The sequence below is a fragment of the Lampetra fluviatilis genome, chromosome 25, assembly GCF_964198595.1.
Source record: "Lampetra fluviatilis chromosome 25, kcLamFluv1.1, whole genome shotgun sequence".
Lineage (NCBI taxonomy): Eukaryota > Metazoa > Chordata > Hyperoartia > Petromyzontiformes > Petromyzontidae > Lampetra > Lampetra fluviatilis.
The window spans coordinates 13,098,197-13,119,266 of NC_136299.1; the positions used below are offsets into that span (position 1 = coordinate 13,098,197).

General features: G+C 40.5%; 1 protein-coding gene across 2 annotated transcripts in view; it reads right to left on the reverse strand.

Annotated features, from left to right (window-relative positions):
- Nucleotides 1–21,070, reverse strand: part of LOC144941839 (tyrosine-protein phosphatase non-receptor type 14-like) — a 59,982-nt gene that overhangs the window by 16,098 nt on the left and 22,814 nt on the right. The window contains exons 4-17 of one of the 2 annotated variants that reach the window (XM_078868324.1): nucleotides 16,351–16,448; nucleotides 15,436–15,503; nucleotides 14,604–14,674; nucleotides 11,814–11,901; nucleotides 10,775–10,863; nucleotides 10,390–10,477; nucleotides 10,172–10,254; nucleotides 8,705–8,773; nucleotides 7,353–7,416; nucleotides 6,541–6,622; nucleotides 5,837–6,000; nucleotides 3,679–4,062; nucleotides 2,964–3,419; nucleotides 17–427 (exon numbers count right to left, since the gene is read on the reverse strand). In XM_078868324.1, the coding sequence (XP_078724450.1) occupies nucleotides 17–427; nucleotides 2,964–3,419; nucleotides 3,679–4,062; nucleotides 5,837–6,000; nucleotides 6,541–6,622; nucleotides 7,353–7,416; nucleotides 8,705–8,773; nucleotides 10,172–10,254; nucleotides 10,390–10,477; nucleotides 10,775–10,863; nucleotides 11,814–11,901; nucleotides 14,604–14,674; nucleotides 15,436–15,503; nucleotides 16,351–16,448 (2,215 nt within the window). The remainder of the gene's footprint in view (nucleotides 1–16; nucleotides 428–2,963; nucleotides 3,420–3,678; nucleotides 4,063–5,836; nucleotides 6,001–6,540; nucleotides 6,623–7,352; nucleotides 7,417–8,704; nucleotides 8,774–10,171; nucleotides 10,255–10,389; nucleotides 10,478–10,774; nucleotides 10,864–11,813; nucleotides 11,902–14,603; nucleotides 14,675–15,435; nucleotides 15,504–16,350; nucleotides 16,449–21,070) is intronic. The other variant, XM_078868325.1, reaches the window with a different exon arrangement.

A 21,070-nucleotide genomic window follows, 5' to 3' on the forward strand; every position in this document is an offset into this window, starting at 1 on the left:
TCTGTGCAAAACATACCTCTCCTTCACTCTCACTGCTGTGGATGAGCACCGTGGCATCGGAAGGAGACTTCTTGTGGCTGTATGACTGTGGCCTCTGAAGTTCCAGCTCTTGCTGCTGCTGCAGGGGAGAAGCAACGACCGCTGGGGGCCTCAGCCCCTCCTCCATCTCTCGGGGCTGATCCAAAGACGCCGAAGGTGGTAAGACTTTTAGCACGGTGGTGTCGGTGCCCACAATCGGCCTCGGCCGGCCCGACGCCCGGCGCGAGATGGCCAGGGCCTCCACCTCACGGGCTAGGCCATTGGCCCCGGGCGTCAGGGCCACGGGGGGAGTGGCGCCAAGGCTGTTGCGTTTTCGCAGGCCGCGAAATCGAGTGAGCGGCTCGCTCACCTCCAGCAGGCTGCGGTGCACGACAGGAAGGCTGTCCTCCTGCACGCAGCCACACACGCCGTGGGTTCATCGAGTGCAGAGTGAAATCTTACATCACGTAAACCTCCCTCTTGACCAATTTTCAACTAATCACATGTTACACCAAAAGTAGTTCTCAGTCAGGCCTCTCTAAATATTCAGGGTGTCATTAATTCTACGGTTTTTTTAAGCTAACACTTTTATATTAACGGAAAAGTGTTTGTGTCACCATTGTGAGAACTAAATAAGGTTGAAACTTGCAATTGTACCGACTGCTTTTATAGGGATTTGTCAAACCCAGCTGCTAAGCAGCCAGACTGTAACTGGGTAAAATATTGTATTCAATGTTTACTTCCAGGTCACCTCATTGTTCAGCTTCATTTGAGATGATCATTCAATTTGTTTGAGATGTCCATGCAAGGCCGAAGAGTGGGAAGCACACCAATCAAATTTAATAATAAAATAATTTCCGGTGGCATTGCACATCAATATTTAATTCCAGAGTTGTTAAAAGTCAACCATCCTGCTTTTAACATATTTTCTCGTTGCATTTTTCCACTTTCTCTGGTGGCTCGATCAACAGAGGGGCTGTTAAGCACAAATGTAATCATCAAATTGTGATTAATTTATTTAAAACTTCCAGTGACCGAATCTGCACTGGTAAAATGAAATGGGTGGTCTTGCACAACACTTTTGTAATAATAAACGAATTTATAGTTGTGGCACCTTGAAATAATCCCATGCACATGCCATAATAAAACACACATGTAGCAACCCAACACAATCTCAAGTGTGATGAAAGGTGCTCAACTGGGAACTTTACTGGATAAATGTACACCGGTATTTTTGTAAAAAATGTTCGCTCTTTTCCCCAAATGCTTTCCCGATTGTGCTATCAGTGTCATATCATGAGATAAATTACCTATTCTGATCTCCCATGGGACAGCGCAACCCATTGCGTGAGAGAATGGCCTATGGACGTGTATACCACCATAACTGCCTCTCAGATCCCTTCAAGATACCTCTGGTTCACAAACTTTCCCACTCGCCCTGCCACTGACAGTAATGTTCGTCGCACGGCTTTCAAACTGATCTTTTAATTTTCAGCACTGGAATTTAGCCATATATTATTGAAGAACCAACTTTAATGAAATGGTATGTTTTTTGTTGCAGTGATTGGTGACTGGGATGAGACCATCAAACCACTACATTTGGGTGTGCTGTTTAATGACAGACAGCTGTCTGGAATTGAACCCAGGGTCTCAGTGGTGCCGGCTCAGTGCTTTGACCTCTGAGCTACCTCGGACACTCGTCAATTCATTTTGTCCATGGTAAAGAAGTTAACTCATCCACTAAATCTAAATCATAGGCCATTACATTTCTATTTTGCATGGTTTTATGTTGAACAAATGTTGTCATATTTTGTATAAAGTTAGCTTACATTTACACAGGCTCCATCCAATATAAATAAACCATTCCGTTTACAGCGTTTAACACGTACGAGTGTATAAACTGCACACACAAAAGGGCTGCAACAATATTACGAAAACATCATTAATATAGATTTGTTTTGGGTTAGATCGCGTAAATATAAATGTGTCGTTAAAACCCGCCACCATCCGACACAATCAATTAATAAGGTTTGTCAAGTAAACAGAAAATGCCAATTCGTTACTAGTACAGCACAGTGTGTTGGAGAGCAAATCCACAACATTTACAATCTGAGTACGATGTGTCACCATTAATTACAACTAGCTTCATCAGGTAACAGCCAGAATTTTCATAAAGTTAGCTTTACAGCATTTGTTGTACGGTTAAAAAAAATCTTAATTACAATTCGCAAACAGAAGCCATTTAGTTTTCCATTTGTTAGTCTAATAATAAAATGCTCTGTCATGTTAAATATTTTAAATTTCTCAGGTGACGCAGTTGTTTTGTTCTGATTGCTATTTGCTTCATTGCTGTACTATATTTTATTTGTTTTTCTTTTGTCATATTGGGTGACCCAGTTCACTCTTGAAAATTAGACTTTCTTGGCTTATCTCTGGAATTCTCACCCGGTTCTCAACAAAGCAAACAAATTTACAAGGTAGCAATTGAAAAGTTATCACTTATCCATCCACTGCACAAACATGTAAAGGTGGCAGATCATCACTGAAAAAACCGTGCACACTGGTAGACAGTCATGTACAGATACTGCAGTGTAAAGTTAGCATTGAAAACAGGGATTGTTTGCTGGAGAAAGAAGATACTACACACGAACTGTAGTTACTGTAAAAGAATGGCCAGGAAATTGACTCGTCAACCGATGTCACATGACACCACCTTTGTCGAAAAATAACAGAAGAGATGTAACATAAGTGACGTAATTTCTTATGACATCATACCATCAGATACATTTTAAGTAAAGCACACGATCCAACAATTCATATCTTGACCTTATTTTCACATTTTTTGTTTTAATGTCAAAAATCGGGTAAACATTGCTATGTCAAGAGCCCCGATGGAATAAATGACGCTGTTCTGCCGACTGACCGCTTCACACAGCACCGCTCACCTGGAAGGTCTGCACGGAGTGCAGCACGCGCCGGCTCACCAGGTCCGGGTTGCTGCTGCACACGCGCTGGTGGGCAACCAGGTCGGGTGTGCTGGCAGCCGGGCGCGGCCGTGGGTACGGAGGCGGTGGCCCCGATGCCGCCATAGGCGGAGGCTGCTGCGGGTGCCGCTGTGACTGAGAGGAGAGGAGACCGCGCAGCATACGGCCTGCAGGGTTCCCATAGCTCTGCTGCTGCTGCTGCAAGGTTGGCACCAGATGCTGGGTAGGGGGCCCAGAGGGAGGTAGTGCCGCCGGTGGCGGTGGCGGCGGCGGCGGCGCGGTGGCAGGGTGGGCCTCCTGCGTCAGCTCGGGCGTGCTGACCGTGTGTGATATGGCGCTGGCTGCCGGTGTGTTGTAGGAGCACGGGTGACCGCCAGTGCCCAAGTATGTCGGCTGCATCGGGTGACTGTAATTCATCTGCGATGGTGATGGTGGGACAGAGGTAGAGGATCATACGTACACGTAAATCGACTGATAAGTTTAACCTCAACTTAAAGTAAAATAAACAAGTTCATTTTCAAAAAATATCTGACAACAATTGGCGAAATAATGTTTAAAGAATAACATTGGCATAAAGTATAGAAACTTAGGACCGTTCTGTTGCAATACTTTCAACACCTATATAACAAAGTCATACTTTCAAAAGAGCTACCGTGTTCACAGAGTTATTCTTAACCTGCAGAGGGTAGTGGTGGTGCTGCTGCTGTTGCTGCTGCTGCTGAGGGTACTGCCCGTGGTGGTCGGCACGAATCTCCGGCTGGCTGTACACCAGGCCCTCGGGCTGCGCGTACGCATGCGCGCTGCCCAGGTTGAGGCTACGCAGCGACTGGCTGTGCCGCTCCATGCGGTAGGCTGCGGAGCGCTGGAACTGCCGCATGACCGTCTCGTAGTCCGGCGTGGGTCGGTACGATGGCACGATGATGGCGCTGTGCCGGTGGCTAGGCACGTAGTCGGGCCGCATGAGCAGAACCTCGCTGCCCGGGATGCTCAGGTTGGACGAGATTGGTGATGGTTGCTGCTGTTGCTGCTGCATCTGTTGCTGTTGTTGTTGCAGAAAACCCTGCGAGTATGGATTACAACATCAGAGTAATTTAGAAATTATAAAATGGATCAAGCCTATGACTAGATCACATGGAGTCTGCCCAATAAGGCTAGATCTCAAAAGCGAAGTAATATTGAGTTTGGATGGTGCTTGGTGATTGCGGGTGTTTTAGGTTACTGCGGAGTTACATTGTTGTAGTGAACTATACTTCCCGCCTTCAACAACCTGCATTGACCAGTGTGGTAGAAGTGTTGTCAACAACAAAAAATCCCACAACCGCAGTGTGGGTGTGGGGATGCCCTCATACAGCAGTGGATAAAAGGTTGTTTCTGAATTGCCGTGTGATCAGTGCTATTGCTGTTTATTTCAGGATTTACAGGTTTTAATCCATGACCTGCCACCAAATAGCGCTACTGGGATAAACCAAACGGCAAACTTGGGCTGCTACTGTGTACCTACATGTAATAGCTAATGAAAATGTACAAGTGAGTCACCATGTGCAATGCCATGGATGTATGTGGAGCATGATTCTTGTTTACAAAATTAGAAGAGGATGGCATCATAAATACTTGCTGGAGCTAAATGACTCTGTATTAAACTGCCCAGTGTAATTCCCAGCATATGGGCAGTGGTGATGATGATGATGACGATGGTGATATAATATAAAGCATCTATAGCCATACTGAGAACATGATGGAGCTCGTTTATACTGCTTTGCAAAACACTGCAGAATGTGAATTCCTGCCGAATGGGGGGGGGGGTTGGGCTGTGGGGTGGGTGGGGGTCAGCATACCTTAGCGATGCTGCGTATAGATGTCATCAAAGAGAAAGTTCTCCATTTTAAATTAACCAAACTTGCAGGACTGGGTTGTGCGCACAGATGTCAGGCGTGGCCAACATGATTAATCACAATTGGCTCGCAAAGCTATTTAATCATTCATTTAAATGTAGAGCAAAAGCCTGGCTATTGACACTGCAAACATAGTCAGCTGTGAGTATGGAAACTTAACTTTTAATAACCCTAAGCTTGTTCCAAGAATTATTTTGAAGTCTTAACAAGTGGTTAGTTAATTGTGACCCGAGATTGACTCCCGGCCACATTTATAGCAGTATCTGAACTATTTCTGGGCCCCCCTTCACCAAAGTGTCCTGACAAGTGAAGTGAGTCACACACCGTAGGGACGTCTTGATCCAGAAGTTGACTGACAAAAGACTAACTTATTTCTCAACAAAACCTGCCATTTAACTATATGCAGTTGTTTTCCCATCACCTGCAGAGCTGTAGACCAATATGCACTTATGCACGTATTTATCCTACCTAGCATTATACATTGCTGAACACGTCCCTTTGATTTATTTACTTAACATAAAAATTAGGGAGTCGATGACCATACAACTCAGGAAGTGGCTAATCTCATAAGGTTCAACAGCTAAGGATGGGTGAGCCTATGAAGTGCTTGGAAGAGTGACCACCACTATGCACAGCAGGTTGGCATAGGTAGTTGCAAGGCTTCGCTACTTTGTGGGTAGTTGCGGAAAGTTCGCTCCCGAGTCGCGACTGGAAATTGTTTTGCCTTTTTGTGAAAATGTACGTTATAAACTGTATTACTATTAGTGCTGTACTATACTTCTATGGTACAGCGCACGCCTATGTTCCCCGACTTCGCGGACCCACACCGACCAGCGATGAAGCATTTCAGGTGGGGAGGTCCTCACCCAATAGTGGATTGACAAAAAAGGGGCTGTACATGCATTGGGGGAAGGGGACACACAAAATAGACAGATGTCTTGCCTGTGAGTGATTGTTGAGGGAGTTGAGGCTGGGAGCACTATAGACACTGCCATTGGGAACCTTGCCGTTGGACACCTGCTGCCCTGCATATTCCAGGGGGTATCGATCCAGGCTGGTCTCGGAGCGGTAGAAGAAGTTATCTTGCTGCCCCGGGTAGATGCTGTCTGTAGTCAGAAGAGGGGAAAACCCCGGAACAGTTAGACTAAGCTGTTTAAACTCATAACACAGGTTTGCATTAGAGTGTCAAATATATTTAACTGAAGTTTGTTGTCAAATTAAAGATTTAAAAAAATGTATTCAGATCAGGGAGCACAGAAACCATTTCCAAATGTAAGACTGGGATAAGAACACACAAGTGCTCTCCAACACAAGAGTGCAAACGTGCACAGAATAGTCGGGCCATGTTAGGACGATCAAGATAAAAAAGCAAGCATGTGTGCAATACAACATTATGTTGAAATGACCATTCAATATATTTTAAAATGACAATTAATGCAAGTGGATTAAGAAGGCTTTCATTGGCAATGCTGTAGAATATAGCTTCTCGTTTACCGTGTAACATGGGTGAAAGTAAAAAAACACGACATCTGAAATTACTATGAAAATGTAATTACTAAGCATTTCTATTCCATTTAGAAAACATTTATGTTTGAATATAGTCATTGTTTTGCATAAAGTTGCACTGGAAGAAAAAATAAAAATACCTTGTGAAGACATGTGAGTTTCTGTGTATGGTTCATTGTACTGCATCTGCATGGGAGGCATGATGTACGGCTGCTGCCTCTGCTGTTGAATAAAACAGATGCCTTTAAAGCGTACCAAATTACGTCAAAGTGCAAAAAATGAATGCTTTTTTTAACCAACGCATTTTACCTGCTGCAACTTATTGAATGTAAAAATGTAGACTTACAAAGAAAAACTGAGCAAAAGCCGAAGAAAATACAAAAAGCAATACATGCTGGCAATGACACGGTGAGACAGGAAGAGGAGCACGTGGACTAGAGAACAGAGGCAAGCTAGTGATGGCATACCGATGGTGAAGTATGCGACCTGAGGCAGAGACACATAGTTAAGATGGATGATGGCCAATGGACGACACTGGTGACAAATACGCAGGCATATGAAGAAACATTCAAAAACAACCACCAGCCATGCGAATAGAGTGCTGAGATTATGAGCTCATGTACAGGAGCGAGGGGGATTATCGCACATTGCAAGTCTGTGAGCAATGGCACCAGGTTGAGCAGGCCCTTCATCCACTAGTAGAGAGTTGATGGTTGAGGATGGGATGTCATAGCAATGGAGGATACCCACATGCTTATTTGTATTACTGAATAAACAAAAATATGAAACTATCGAGATTTCAAAGAGAAGCGCACTGTTTAATAAACAAGAGTCGCGTCGATTAAAAAAAAATATCTCCATGAAGTATATCTGGCATCACATGTGAGAAACCAGAAACTTGTTTATCTTGTAGCTCACAAAAAACGTAACTTTTGCTCTCCAAGCAACGTACCATGGATGAACGCGTGAGCGTCGACCTTCTCCTGATAAGCGTAGGAGAAGTATTCTGTGTTTGCCTACAAAGATACAAAGGTCAATCAGAGAATAGGCAACATACAATAAATAGTAAATCACAACCCGTAAACATATTTAGGACAGCAACACTGAGCTTTAGGAAAGACTTTTTTTTATGAAACCGCAGTTCAACTCCACAGATTGTGCTGGGCGGGAACTTTTTTTTATTGTGGGTAAATTATGAAAACACAAACTTGTTCACTGTAAAATATCCAATCAATATAAAACAGAAAGCTAGGATTTAGAATGATAACCAAAGATACAAGAGGTATTTGATGGTAACAAACTAATAATCAATACAACCAGCAACAGGGAGCCATGAAATAAAAAAAATATATAATTTGGCTTTGACAAAGCAATGACTAATGCAAAATGAGCTTTTTTTCTGCACAAACGTAGTTTTAATTTGAGTTGCCTATGGCTAACTCTGAAAACAAAAATGTTGCCAGTTAACCACTTGGGTTGGGTTGATTACATTCGTAACCCTTGAGGCTGCAATCATAGAAATATGACCACAAATTTCAAAGAGCATGAGTGAAAATATCACGAGTAGAACCAGAACCATGAATAAAGACGTTCATTTGAGTCAACATCACTGAGTATGAATCTAATGTAGCACTAACATACTCCTTGATGGATCAGTTTGTCTTTTTATTGAGTATGGGTTTCAACTTTAAGAATGAGCCATCTGGTTTGTAATTGTCTCTGCTTATAAACAGACACAATACAATGCACCATGATTTGTGAATTGGGAATTCCAGCTGGTTTGTACAAGCACTTGGCTGAGAATGGGCGAATGCAAGTAAAGATTCACCATTCAGAGGTCCAGTAACCAATGCCTCTGTGAAACTGAGTTGGCAATGAGCCCAACTTTACACAAGGTGCTTGAGTTAAGCAAAGTGGTTAAAGTAATCAATTGAAAAACGTGCAATCATTAAGCTGTGTATTTCAGAGCTGATATTCCATCAGATATAGCAAGGTAATAAAAATAAAGCAACACAGAAAAAAATACTTTTCATTTGATTTTCATCAAATTTGTTTAAAATGCTGACGCTAAGAGGTAGATAATTTAATAAGTTGTACAAAACGCGTCCGATGCCATTGTCAAGAGGCATGCTGTAGCACGAGTACGCAACATTAAGTACAGTATTTAAAAGCAGAGAACCTGGAACCATAAAACAAGATTTAAAAAAAAAATCACCAGAATGGATAAGGGACAGAAGAAGCAGCAGTTAGCAGTCGTCAGGTTATATGCAATGTTAAGAGAAATGGAGGGATAGTAAAGCTTACATGTAGGTAGAGAACACAGCCAATTTCCGCCTCCCATCCTTTAGCAGATGATTGTTACATGACCCAGTACTGTAGGCACAGGAGGAGAGAACAGTGGAGCAGACACCAGCGAAGGATGTACAGCAAGAAGGAAAGCGGATAACAAAGAATGTGTTCCGAAGATGCAGTGGAGCAGAGTCACAGAGCCTCACAGGAGGAAAGAATGCAATTGTCGAAAATATGAACCAACATGGGTGCCAACACGAATGTAGAAAAACCACCATCAGAGGCCAACACCGACACGGACATCAACGGTTCACAGAGACGCATCATGCCCCACCAATTTTCAAAAAGTGTTGCATCATTGTAGCCAGAGGACATGATAGTATTGCTGTTGCGAACCTTCCAAAAAACACTTGTTTCCTATCTTATTATTTATACAATTCTTTATTTACTGGAGTTTCAATTGTGTTTTCATTTAGAGATTGTCTAGCACGATCCCAATACTTAACTAGCCCACTGATAGGGAAATAGCATTTGCAATAAAGAGGATTAATGATGTCTGAGCTGTGTCTGACAGAAGGTGCCTGTGCTATGTTACACAGCCACAATCTCCACATTCTCAAACAGTAACGCATACGCTGAAAGCGCGCACGTGCAGTGCACCACAATGGTTCACATTGCATTTTCAAATGTAAAGAATGTAACCTACAAAAGACAAGATTACTAACTGTCATAAAGGAGACAGACTTCCATGGTGATATTCTATCTTACACAGAAGTTATTACACCAAGAGGGGAACATTCTTGATCTATTGCTACTCTCAAAGACTGCTCCTACAACTGCTATTCATTGTAAACTTTTGAGATGAAGTGCAAGCAAAATGTATCTTAAAAACTAACTCGGCGCTAAAACATTTTACAATTAACAGTCAACAAAATAACAATAAAATTACTGACACGTAACGTACTAGTTATTGGAAATCCCAATAAGTAAATGTCATCCAATGCCATTTTAACCAAAGACAACATCAACATGTTTTAGAACACCCAAAACTATTAATGTTCATATAAGAATAGAGACGACACCTAGCCAATTTTGATTCACAAATGTTAATATTCAAAGATCAATTTCGAGAAGAAATAACTTCCATTAAACAATGCATTGCTTGTAGAGTAAAAAAACTGGCTTAAAATATACATTCTAATCAGCAAAAATTCTGGTGATGCTTCTATGTGCTTGTATGTTGAACTTCCTTCACACCGTAAGTAGCCAACAACAGGCCGTAGAGTTTGCACGTCATAAGATCATGCTCTTCATCAATAGACACAAACAACAAATTCAATGATGAGAATGAAAGAGCTTGGCATATTGCAAGTGCAGCTGATGAGATTGAAACGCGTTCAGAAATTAAGCTAAAATAATAAGATGGAAATGGAAAGCAAGAAAACATTTTGGAAGCCCAATAGTCTACAGCTGCACACTTACTCCATCAAACTCTTGTTCAGCCTGAAAAATTTGTGCTTGAGTGAAAACATTCGCCAAACGTACTTTGCCATTTCAATATCATCCTACAAAATGAAACAAACAAAAAATCAGTACAAATGAGAACATTATAAACCAAAAATGCAAAAACATAAAAAGTGATGTAAATCAATAGTGTTCATTCACAAGAAACAGTGACCGGGTATCGGTTAGCAACCCACTGTTTGAAACTGCACCGTTTCCTCCTTATTCATAAGCTCCAGTCCAACAAAGGCCTTATTGTGAGTAACGTTTGTGATATCGCTCCATCTGAAACAACATACACATGCGAGCATTACTATATGGCTCGCTTAGTTTTTAATACAAGCTCCTCAGTCACCCACATTTATACGTTCCAGATAAAAATTCTCTTGCACAGTGAAGACTAACAACATCAACGTAAATTATCGTCCGTTAAAAGTTGCATGAACAATATTCGGAACGAATAAACAATAAATGTCATTGCATGGATATTTTCACAAAACCAAAAACTGATTACAGGCATTTTGTATATTCTGAATGACGACGCACAACAAGTAATTGTGAAGAATGAGCTCAACTGCTTACTTGTATAGGGCTGGAGCTTTTTCACTTTTGTACTTCACAAATATTCCTTGGAAAGCTGTGCCTATGGTAAGGTCAGTTCCCGTACTCTCCTACACAGAAAAAAACAGCATACACAAATAAACCCATAATAGTTTGTAATCATAAGTTTAAAACAAACTCAAATTAGTCTGTGTTTTTTTTAATATACATAAGTATTTCAAATAATGCAGGGATTAGAAATGGCTTGCATTGATGATTACAGCATTTTTATGTCAACCAAACACTGAAAATGTCACAATTGCATATATTTACAATGGAATATTGTAAGAAGATATGGTGAGGAGAAATACCCATATTTCTTCCCTTGTGTGCCAGAGTTTGTAAATGATCATGTGTTTAACAAAAAATACACCTTATTACAGAAAAAGACACCACTTAAGTGTGAAACAGTAAAAACAGTTATGAAATTAACTGCTGACAGAATATTGTTTCATAAAATGGCGCAACCATGATCAATAACTGTGACTGAAATACAGACATGGCCAAACTGGTGAACCTGTATAACGTTAAAACAGAACACAGCCTCAACTGAGAGACCACGAGTTGAGGGTGACATTTAGGTGTGACAAGGAGCAAGAGGTCACGTTTCAATGAGTCAATGCGCACACTGCCACATGCTTCTACATGATACGGCACAGCAAGCTTAATTGGAGTCGTGGCAAGACCATTCCAGCGCAGGGTGTTGTGTGTGTGCATGAGTGCATTGAATGACCCATTTTCATAGGCCCATCCCCATTTTCCACACTGCACAGTTGTGCCTATAATCTTGGCACACCCTCGCTTGAAACCGCAAACCACGCCTCCGCATACCCATACAGCGCGAACAACACCACGCGGGTTTCATTGATGGTTCCCCAAACGGCCGTCGTGTGAAAGGAAGCAACGTGTGGTTTTCAAACAGCTTAATTAGCACCCTCAAACAGAATCATTTGTTCCTCTATCACAGAGAAATTGAAGTTAGCGTAGCTATACGAGTCTCAACAATGTAAAGGAGGCTCACCTTGGCGGGGAAACTCTCATGGCCAAATCCGTCAAGCTTCTCCACCTCTCGGATGTAGACAAGTTCAGCTTGTTCTGCTATCAGGCCCCTAGAAGAAGAAAAGCGCACAAATATGTTGGTGTTGAATTAAAAAACAATTCACCGATATAAACAATACTTAAATTCAAGATCAAGATGTCATCATGGCCAAGGGCCTCTGATGCCATCACACCTTGCAAACGCTTTCTCCCTTCTGCCAGATGCCACCGATGCTGCAAAATAGACAGATGACCCCCAAGGTCTGCCCTAACAGTGTCCCACAAATCTTCTCTTAGGTCCTTCCCTTCATTGCCAGATTGGTGGAGACCGCTGATGCTGCTTACCGAGACAGGCTTTAATTTCGACAATTATTATCTCCTACAAATTAAATGCTTTAATATGTTTGCAGTAGATTTTCGCAAGCCGAAGATCTTTTTCTGTAATACCAATATGCACTGCTGATATCACCAATATATAGAAACTTAATAATAACCATAAAAAACATGTATTAGCTTGCAGCATTTTGCACAGGGCATCCAGTGGATATCATACAGAGAAACATTAAAATAATGAAAAGACATTTCAATCCAAGTTCTCACAAACCAAAGGCTTTATTAAACATATAAAGGTTAAAATCACACGATTTCTGAACTCATAAAAGTGTCACACCATTAAAATAAATCGTACCTATAGATGTTTTAAAAAGGTTAAATATTTTTTTGTTATTAATTTAATGTTTTTACTTTGCCAGATATTCAATATATTTATGCATGTGACGAGTTAATGAAGGCTTTGTATATCATATGCAACTAACTGTCTCTTTATCTGAATGACCGATGAAAACACGCATTGTACATGCCGAACGATACTTTATTCATGCACTTTGCTGAAAAAACAGTGACGTAAGTATAAAGAACGCATGCATGTTGCAGAGTTGTACATGAGCAATTGATCAAACGTAACAAGAATAAGTTAATTTTTTTATAAATTATTCATAGGAAAAAATAAGCTTTTTATAATAAAGTTTATGACATATACAACAATTTTATTGATTATCTGGAGAGCGGAGGAACATGGCCCTGGGCAGGTCACGTGGGTGTATACAGCACGTGTATACAGTCTTAATTTAATGAGCAGGCACTATGTTTTATGCGTTGGTTGTGTTCCCTGAGTGCTGGGCACTGGAACGGTGTTCTCGTGTCTATGTTCGGACCATGTTGGTGACTGACCACTGTGTGAATAATTAAGCTTTCTTTATGTTAACATTTATGGTATTACAATAGTTGTATCAATTACCTGGGAATAGAGACACTTTAACTCGTGAAGATACATATGCCGAATGCGTGGGATAGATCATTATCACCTGACAAGGAACACTTTTGAAAAGTAGTATAGTGACATTATACTTGCTGCCAGGAGCTACACACACGACTCGCATAGCATGGGGAGTACTGGGCTCTAAATCCAATTAGCGTCTAAATTCCACCCTATGTAAAGCACCATTAGCCTTATTTAGATGTATTTACTAAATTTAAAACAGCATCGTAAGACAGTGCCACAGTATAAATAAACGTGGAGCAAAATAATTTCGACGCAAGTGTGAAAACCGTTACACGACGAGACGTAGAACGTGACTCACGATTCCTCTGCACCTCCGATTAGCACAGCTGGCTACGTACGGTGCAAAAGAACTTCAACATCTTTGATATGAAGGTAACTTTTAAGTGACGCTACTATAACAAGGAATAGCTTGCCATCTACTCATATTAACTGCATCTGCGACCTTGGAAATTTCCAAGCTGCACTCAGGTTTTTGGCCTTTTGCTGTAGCAAATTGAATAGAATCAACTTACATTAAAGTAAGTTTTGTAAAGACTGATGTGTATACGCTGTGAAACCTCTTTGCGAACATTAGGATGAGTAAATTGTAAAGTATTCATTACACTAAATTGAAAGGTCCATATCGTGTCCTGAGTAGATGGCCAAAACAGAGTCAGAGGTTGAAAGCAGTACGACTTGTGGGTGCGACACTGCAATGTGGACAAAAGCTTCAATAACCCACATTATGCGCACAGAACTATGCCCGTGGGCACACGCTGACTGCACGAGTAAATATTTGTTCTTCCACTCACAGGCCACATGAAAACGCTGGTTTATTGACCCTATCACAACAAGCTAAAATCCAGGGGAGGGTGCAGTGATGCAACAAGGGTTTCCATGTTTCCTGCAGCGGCAATTAACCAACGAGGCAATAAAGAAACTGGATGTTATGACGCTTGTTTACAGGGGAAAGCCTCACCAAGGTCTCATAATACAGGCCACTGAATGCTATTTATATTCCAATTGAGTGATTTGCGGGTCTATTAAATTTTTTGGCAAATTTGGTACAAGACGCCAGCACACAATGGTCTCCTCTTGTGAATGACGTCACGGGATATTTAACGTCCAGTGTCAAGAAGACGGCGCATATTCTTACGGTTAATACACCCTTAGAATTATTCAAACCGCGAAACTCTGCAACAAGCACGACAGGTGAACATGCTATCTCGAGGGGAAGTCAATCCCAAAAGGCCATGTGACTCAACTATTGTATCTATGCCTTTCACCTATTATTGGTTCCTTATCATGCACCTTGCCAAAGCAGTTAGTAATTGCACTGGCGGAATTAGGTGTTGTCCTTTCCACCCACCTCTGATTATCACGGTTGGCTACGTACGGTGCAACAAAAGTTCAACATACATATGTATCTTAGGTAGAAAGGTGCATGGTTACCTGAGGTTTTGATGCTGTATAGCCACTTTAACCGTCATCTCTTCCTGTAGGCTGTCATCCTGTGCCCACACCTGAGTAAGATACAACATGATGCAATCCAAACTGAAAGACTACAAATTTCAGCGCCTCTCCGATGTGGTTTTGGGTTGAGGCACGTGTTGTTCAGCATGTCTGCCGTTTCACTCCACGTTGTGGCAGCGTCTTAAGTATGTGCCGAACAACAAGCAGTGAAACCCGAAAACACATCGGAGAGCTATAGAGCACAACTATGATCACCTACGCAGTAGTAGAACTGCAGTGATTGCAACACTCACGTTACTTATGTGTTTTGAAACAAATTAATTTCAATCTTGATTTGAAGCTTTCGTGACTGCAGGAATCCAAACTCTTTGGTTCTTTCGGTAAAGTCACATAGGTATTGTAAATGAATTTCAAGCACAAATACTCACATTAATCAATAACACTGCATTAAAAAGAAAATATATATATAGTTGGTAAAGTTTTTTTGCAATGGCCCTACTTTGTTACTCTTATATCTTAATAAAATATAGATCTAAGCTATGAGGAATGACTACTGGAAAGGTGCCCTATTATACCTATTCCTTTTAAAGCCGTGCCATTGGCAAATGTGTTGAGTTTTTGTTCTTTGTGCTTGTGCATCAACTATACCACAGTCACTAAATAATTGGTTTAAAGTGCAGGTTGTTCATAGTTGATACATTAAAATTGTCTCTTATATCCTAAAGAAAACAGCCATTGTGCACTGCTTAACATCAGAAAATGCGAGTGTTTGTATGCATATTGAACACTGTGATTGAGGAACGATACATACCATTGGAAACAAGATGTAGTCTCTAAGAAATTCTTGGGATTGGTACTGGTCATAGTCGCCAAAATCAGCTAGGGGGAAAGGATAAATATTCACATCATGACAGGGAAATTAAAGTATTGAAGTAGTACAGCCTTACTGCAGGTGATGACAGCCTTACTGCAGGTGATGACATTCTAAAACAAGAACAGTCTTAACAATGACAAATATAACTGGAAATCAAGTGAAGAATAAAAATGCATTTACAATTCAAATACAATATTGTAAAATCATAACTCTGTTGCTGAAGATGAAACAACAATTTATAACTCATCGTCTGGTCATGAAAAAGAACGTAAGATTTGGGCCCTCATGTATACCAATTGTAAAAAAATATGTTCCACATCATCAACTCTCTATACTTCTGGCCCAGAGGCAGACTAAAGGCATATGGAAAAACATTGTGTTAACTCAAGACAAAACGTTGGTGGATCGAGAGCTGTTGGATACTGGAGGCCACCTCCAATTTGCACGGTTCGCTATGTACGGTGCGAAAGAAATTAAACATACATACACGGATTAGTTGCGATGGTCATGGGGACCGCTTGACAGATTTGATAAAAGAAGCACACTGTCTCACCTCTCTCCGAGTACCTGACTGGCATCTGTGCCCATATCCAGTATAGCTATTCAGGCCTACAAATTCTTCCATGTTCATCGCCAAGTCAAGGCAGTGCCACGTTGAAGTGATACAAGATCACACTCATAATGATCGATTAACACAAGGCAACAATAATTTAATCGACCTATATTCAATTCTAAGAGCGCTGGAGTTGTTTTCAGAGCCCAAGAGAAAAACCACAAAGCTTTGGTATATAAGCAATGGCTTAAGTTAGCCTGGACTAGATTCGATTTAAATTAGATTAATTGCTGGCTTACCCTGCACGGCGAGACTGGCCAGCCGGACACTTTGTTCCACGCTGCATGGCAGCTTTCCTTCAATGATATCCTTCTTCAGCTGGAGGTAATATTGGTATCTGTGAGCAATCAATAATACAATAAGATGTTACTGCAATTTCTCCAAGATGTATCTGTGTGTGTGCATACGTTTTACGAAATACAGGGATGGTATTATTGTAATGCCTTTCTTGAAGCCAGACTCTTTCATAGTGGAAGAATACAAAAAGGGTAGAGTTTCGTTTAGAGGACCATTGGACCCAGCTCTGGAAGTTGCACTGGGCACAGAATGATTGGTAGGTCCTGGTTGGTGATACGTATGTGCCAGTCTCATGAAGAACAATATTTAAATATAATTCAAATCTACTGCAATGTAGTAATGTTGATGGATCACAAAACCCACAAATTAGGCTGTGAGATGGCCAGATGGCAAGGAAATAAAAGAATTTATGAACACTTCTGTATTAATGTGTCAATGGTATTGCCTTTAGTAATTGTTTTGTTTGGTACTATAAGTTTCATAATTTAAACTGTCCACAATACAAAATTGCCAAACATCCATACAGGGCCCTGCTGATAGTCATAAGAATCAATGCAGCTTCTACGTCTAAATAAATAACATTCATATCTAATGCAGTACTCAAACACACACCTACAGGTTATAGGTTAATGACAAAAACATAAACCAAAAACTAGTTTTAAAAAGCTACATTTTCACGTCCCACAAAAAAGACTAAAATTACAGAATAATGTAAAGGCTTGTAAGATGAATAAACATTTTCACTGTGTTGATCTGTCAAACAAGTTCTGAGGAAGTGGTTGTCCTGGGAAATGCTTCACACACGCACACAGGTGGAGCTTGGACTCATTGTCATTACCATCACAACAGTGCTGTTTGCATGATCGTGAATTTTTTGTTAATGCCAGCAGTAGGCTAAGATTTTTGGCCAACATAAACCACAGTATAATGGCTCTGAGTGAACCAGTCATGCATTACAGTCAGGAAGGGTAGCATACACCAGCAATCAAGAACTCCGGAGACCGGGGATGGTGGATCACAGACTTGTGAAAATCCTAACCCTGCCGGGCTGAGGAAATAACAGGACAGGAAGTGGGTTGTTAACCCATCCGTGTAGACTTTGAAGTGAAATTCCCTCATGTGTGGATTTATGCATGTACTCCAATATCCTCTCAGATGCAAAATAGGTATTTAAAAATATTTGAAACATATCAATGCATGTCCTTTCCAGAGAGAAGTCTTAAGACTCAAAGACGCTTCCCTGGATAAATAAAGAAATGATTGTACGGCTAATTCTATACCTCAGATTTAGAACACAAACTAGGCATTCAAAAACCCCCTCCAATAACAGCGAATAATGAAACTAATGGCTTCAAGCTGCTTTCAGCTTACTGGATTTTCTCTAATCTGAAAAAGGGCATTTAAACAAAAAAGCAACCCATACATTCATGGTTGCTTCAAAACATTTATGGCAGTCAATGTGCATGCATAGAATCCCCTGTTGCTGCCAAGAACACATCCCTCTGAGAAAAATTCTGTGAAGCTGGTGGCTTGGTCTCCATCTCCATTCCAGCATCCCAGAACTGTGACGCATTCCATTCCTTGTGTGCTTTTCCGTGTTGGTCCACAAGGTTAAGGTTTCCTGACCAGTTGCCAACTTGTAGCCTATTGACAATCTTTAGGACATGTTGTTGCAATGGTCTTGCATCCAATACAACTACATTTTTGTTACGGACAATAGTTCTCAAATTTATCAACCAGGCTAGGCACTTTCTAATGTACCCCTTGATGTTTACCAATTTCTCAACAATAACAAATCTCTTCTTGTTAACCACAGCAGGGTTTTTTTTTAAACAGATGTTGCATCTTTCTAGAATACAGAAGAGAGTCCAAGTTTAAGGCTTTCATGGTGTGAAATATTTCTCTAACAGAGGTGATTTTAGTTCCTGACATTCAACTCCATGTGCTTATGGGTCTACTTTGAGGAGCACACTGCATGCCATCCTAGGCTTATTTAAAAGTTTTATAAAGTGACTTCTCAGTATTTCTAAAGATATACTGTGAGCAAATGTATTACACTGTAATTATCACTGGCTATTACTATTAATTACCACAGCATACTGCATTCCAGATAATTATAATATAGTCTATATAAGTTCACACGGGCTGCCTTTAAAAATAAAGAGAGGGCCATTCATGTCTTATAAGGACAGATATCTTTGAAAGCATACCTTTCGTCAAGTTAATCACTTTCTTAAAACAAAGTTTACTTAACATGTGCAGCACAAATAAAGTCAGAGACAACAGATGCAGTGCAGTATTCGTTCTTTTTCAGAGTAGTATATACTGTTAGCAAGCACACATATCTGCATCCAACATGAGCATTGCTTAATTCCAACAATTTACAAGTGCAGCACTTTGTGATGGGTGCATGACAGTGGCATTCCATCTCCAATAACAGCCCTGCTCACAAGCGCTGTTCTTAGAGGAGCTGCCCCATGCGCTTCCAGCAAGCATTGTCAAACATCTAACCCCCGATTGTGATCCCAGTTCACAACCAATCCAGAGGGTCAACGTGATGCTCAGGCTTGCATTTTCTGAATCCCTTAATTTGAATGTAGCGCTATCCTCACGTAACTGGTGTAAACGCCAGGTGTGCTATGTTCATAGCAAGGCCAATGTATTTAGGACAAGGCAGACCAGCGGGCCCCACAGTACTCCCTAAGCACAGCTTAATTGGATTACACGTCATTGCAATTGCCATATTGAATTCCATTCGTGCAGAGTTGCATGAAGCCAAATACAGGCTGGGATTAAAACAAATATTATTATTAAAAACTATGCTGTGTGACGATGTGGAAAGCATTGTCTTTACACATGAAAGTATTTTCTTAAAATGAAACCAACAATGGAGGATGTGAACCCTTCACATGTAAAGTGTGGCAGTAATCGGTGATACATATTCTTATTTAACTGTCTATAAGTCCAAGTAGGGTAAATGCAATTTAGGATAGTAAGAACACTGACTTTAATAGCCCTTTTTTTCTGACAAATGGAATACAAAGTATGTACAACTGCAACTAATATATTGTTTAAGTTGGCCATAAAGGATAAGTGATTGGTATTTATATTGAGCATCTGGCCAGAATGATTCAATCTCATGGTGATCCAATGCATGGCATCAAGTGTGGCAATTAAATTGTTTATTTTTTTTACCATTATGTTGAATGGGATCGAATTACTTAACACGTAGGCTTTCGCGACCAATATCATCCATAAAAAAACACATTTTACAACTTGATTAAAGCATTAATCATAATTCTAGAAAATAAACTAATTTCACTTATATCGAGTTGAGGTGAGAATTAGCAAGTGCTTCTTCTTTGTATTCCGCCTCGTTTGCACCACCTTGTCGTGCACCGACTGGTCTGGACTAAGCCTTTTTTACTCAGTTTCCTCTTTCACACCGTATTTTTGTGTACTTTCATCTGTACTGTATTGCTTCTTTAAAGTACTGTATTTACAAACTATCTCATCTTCCCTTGTGCTGTCCTCTCTGTTATACTCTCTTTCTGTACAGTCTCATCAATAGTATATTTTATTTTCAATGACATTCGACCACATTGTATTGTCGTGTTGCATCCATCCCATTGTCTCCATCACATCGCAGGTGTGCCTGTGCTGTGTTGGTCCACCGTTCAGTATCAACATAACACTGGAGCATCATTTAACACATTCTGCATATAATTTTGATAATGGGAGAGGACAAGAAATTAATGCATGCATAATTTGGGTCTAAAATATATATTTATCCATCCATGTTCTGGTCCTTGGAGGCATGTAACAATTAACTTCCAGTAGAAATAGATTCTGATCGTGAATTCTCTCTCCCCCCTCCTCACCCTCAAACCAGCGATCGGCAATTAAAAACAAATATTACCTCTAAATATTTTGCATATTATTTGTAGTGTTTAACTCTTGTCAAATTTGTAGTTTGTTCACTCAATTATCCAGTATGTATACTTTGCATATATATGTATATTATTTTAATAATAATTTTGCAACATTTGATAGTATGCTTTTGATGTATGCATCATTACACACCTAATTATTATAGCAAAACCAAATGTAAGGCCAACTAGAGATTGGCAAAAACAAATACTAGACTCCATGAGCACAGGTTTACTCAACCACAATTTATTTAAACTTCCACAATGATATTGCGCGAGTCTTGTAAAAATGCTCATCCTAAGATTATGCATAGTTTCTTTCCCATTTTAAAATTTGGATGTAAAACTACGACGGTTCATTGTGCAGGCTTTTTATGATAACAAAAAAAGAGTTTTATTTCAAAAAAAATCTGCTATCGTAAGTCCACATTGTATAATCAAAAGGAAGCCTTGTTCCATTAGCCAGATACCTACAGCCAGGGCTTAATTTCAGCTGGGTCTGTCCAGATCGGTGACATGGGAAATATTATCTACAATCGGCACAGCACATCCAAGAAAACCCCTAGCTAGTCACGTGCCTACTCCAGTCTACCAGCCAAATGGGAAAAAAATATTGCGTTTAGAAACTAATCCCTTGCTAAAGCAGGATCGCACCCCAGAGAAAGGGTGCACTTTTAATGGGGCCTCTTCATCCATCATCACTGTATTACCTGCCGACAAAGCCTCAAATAGA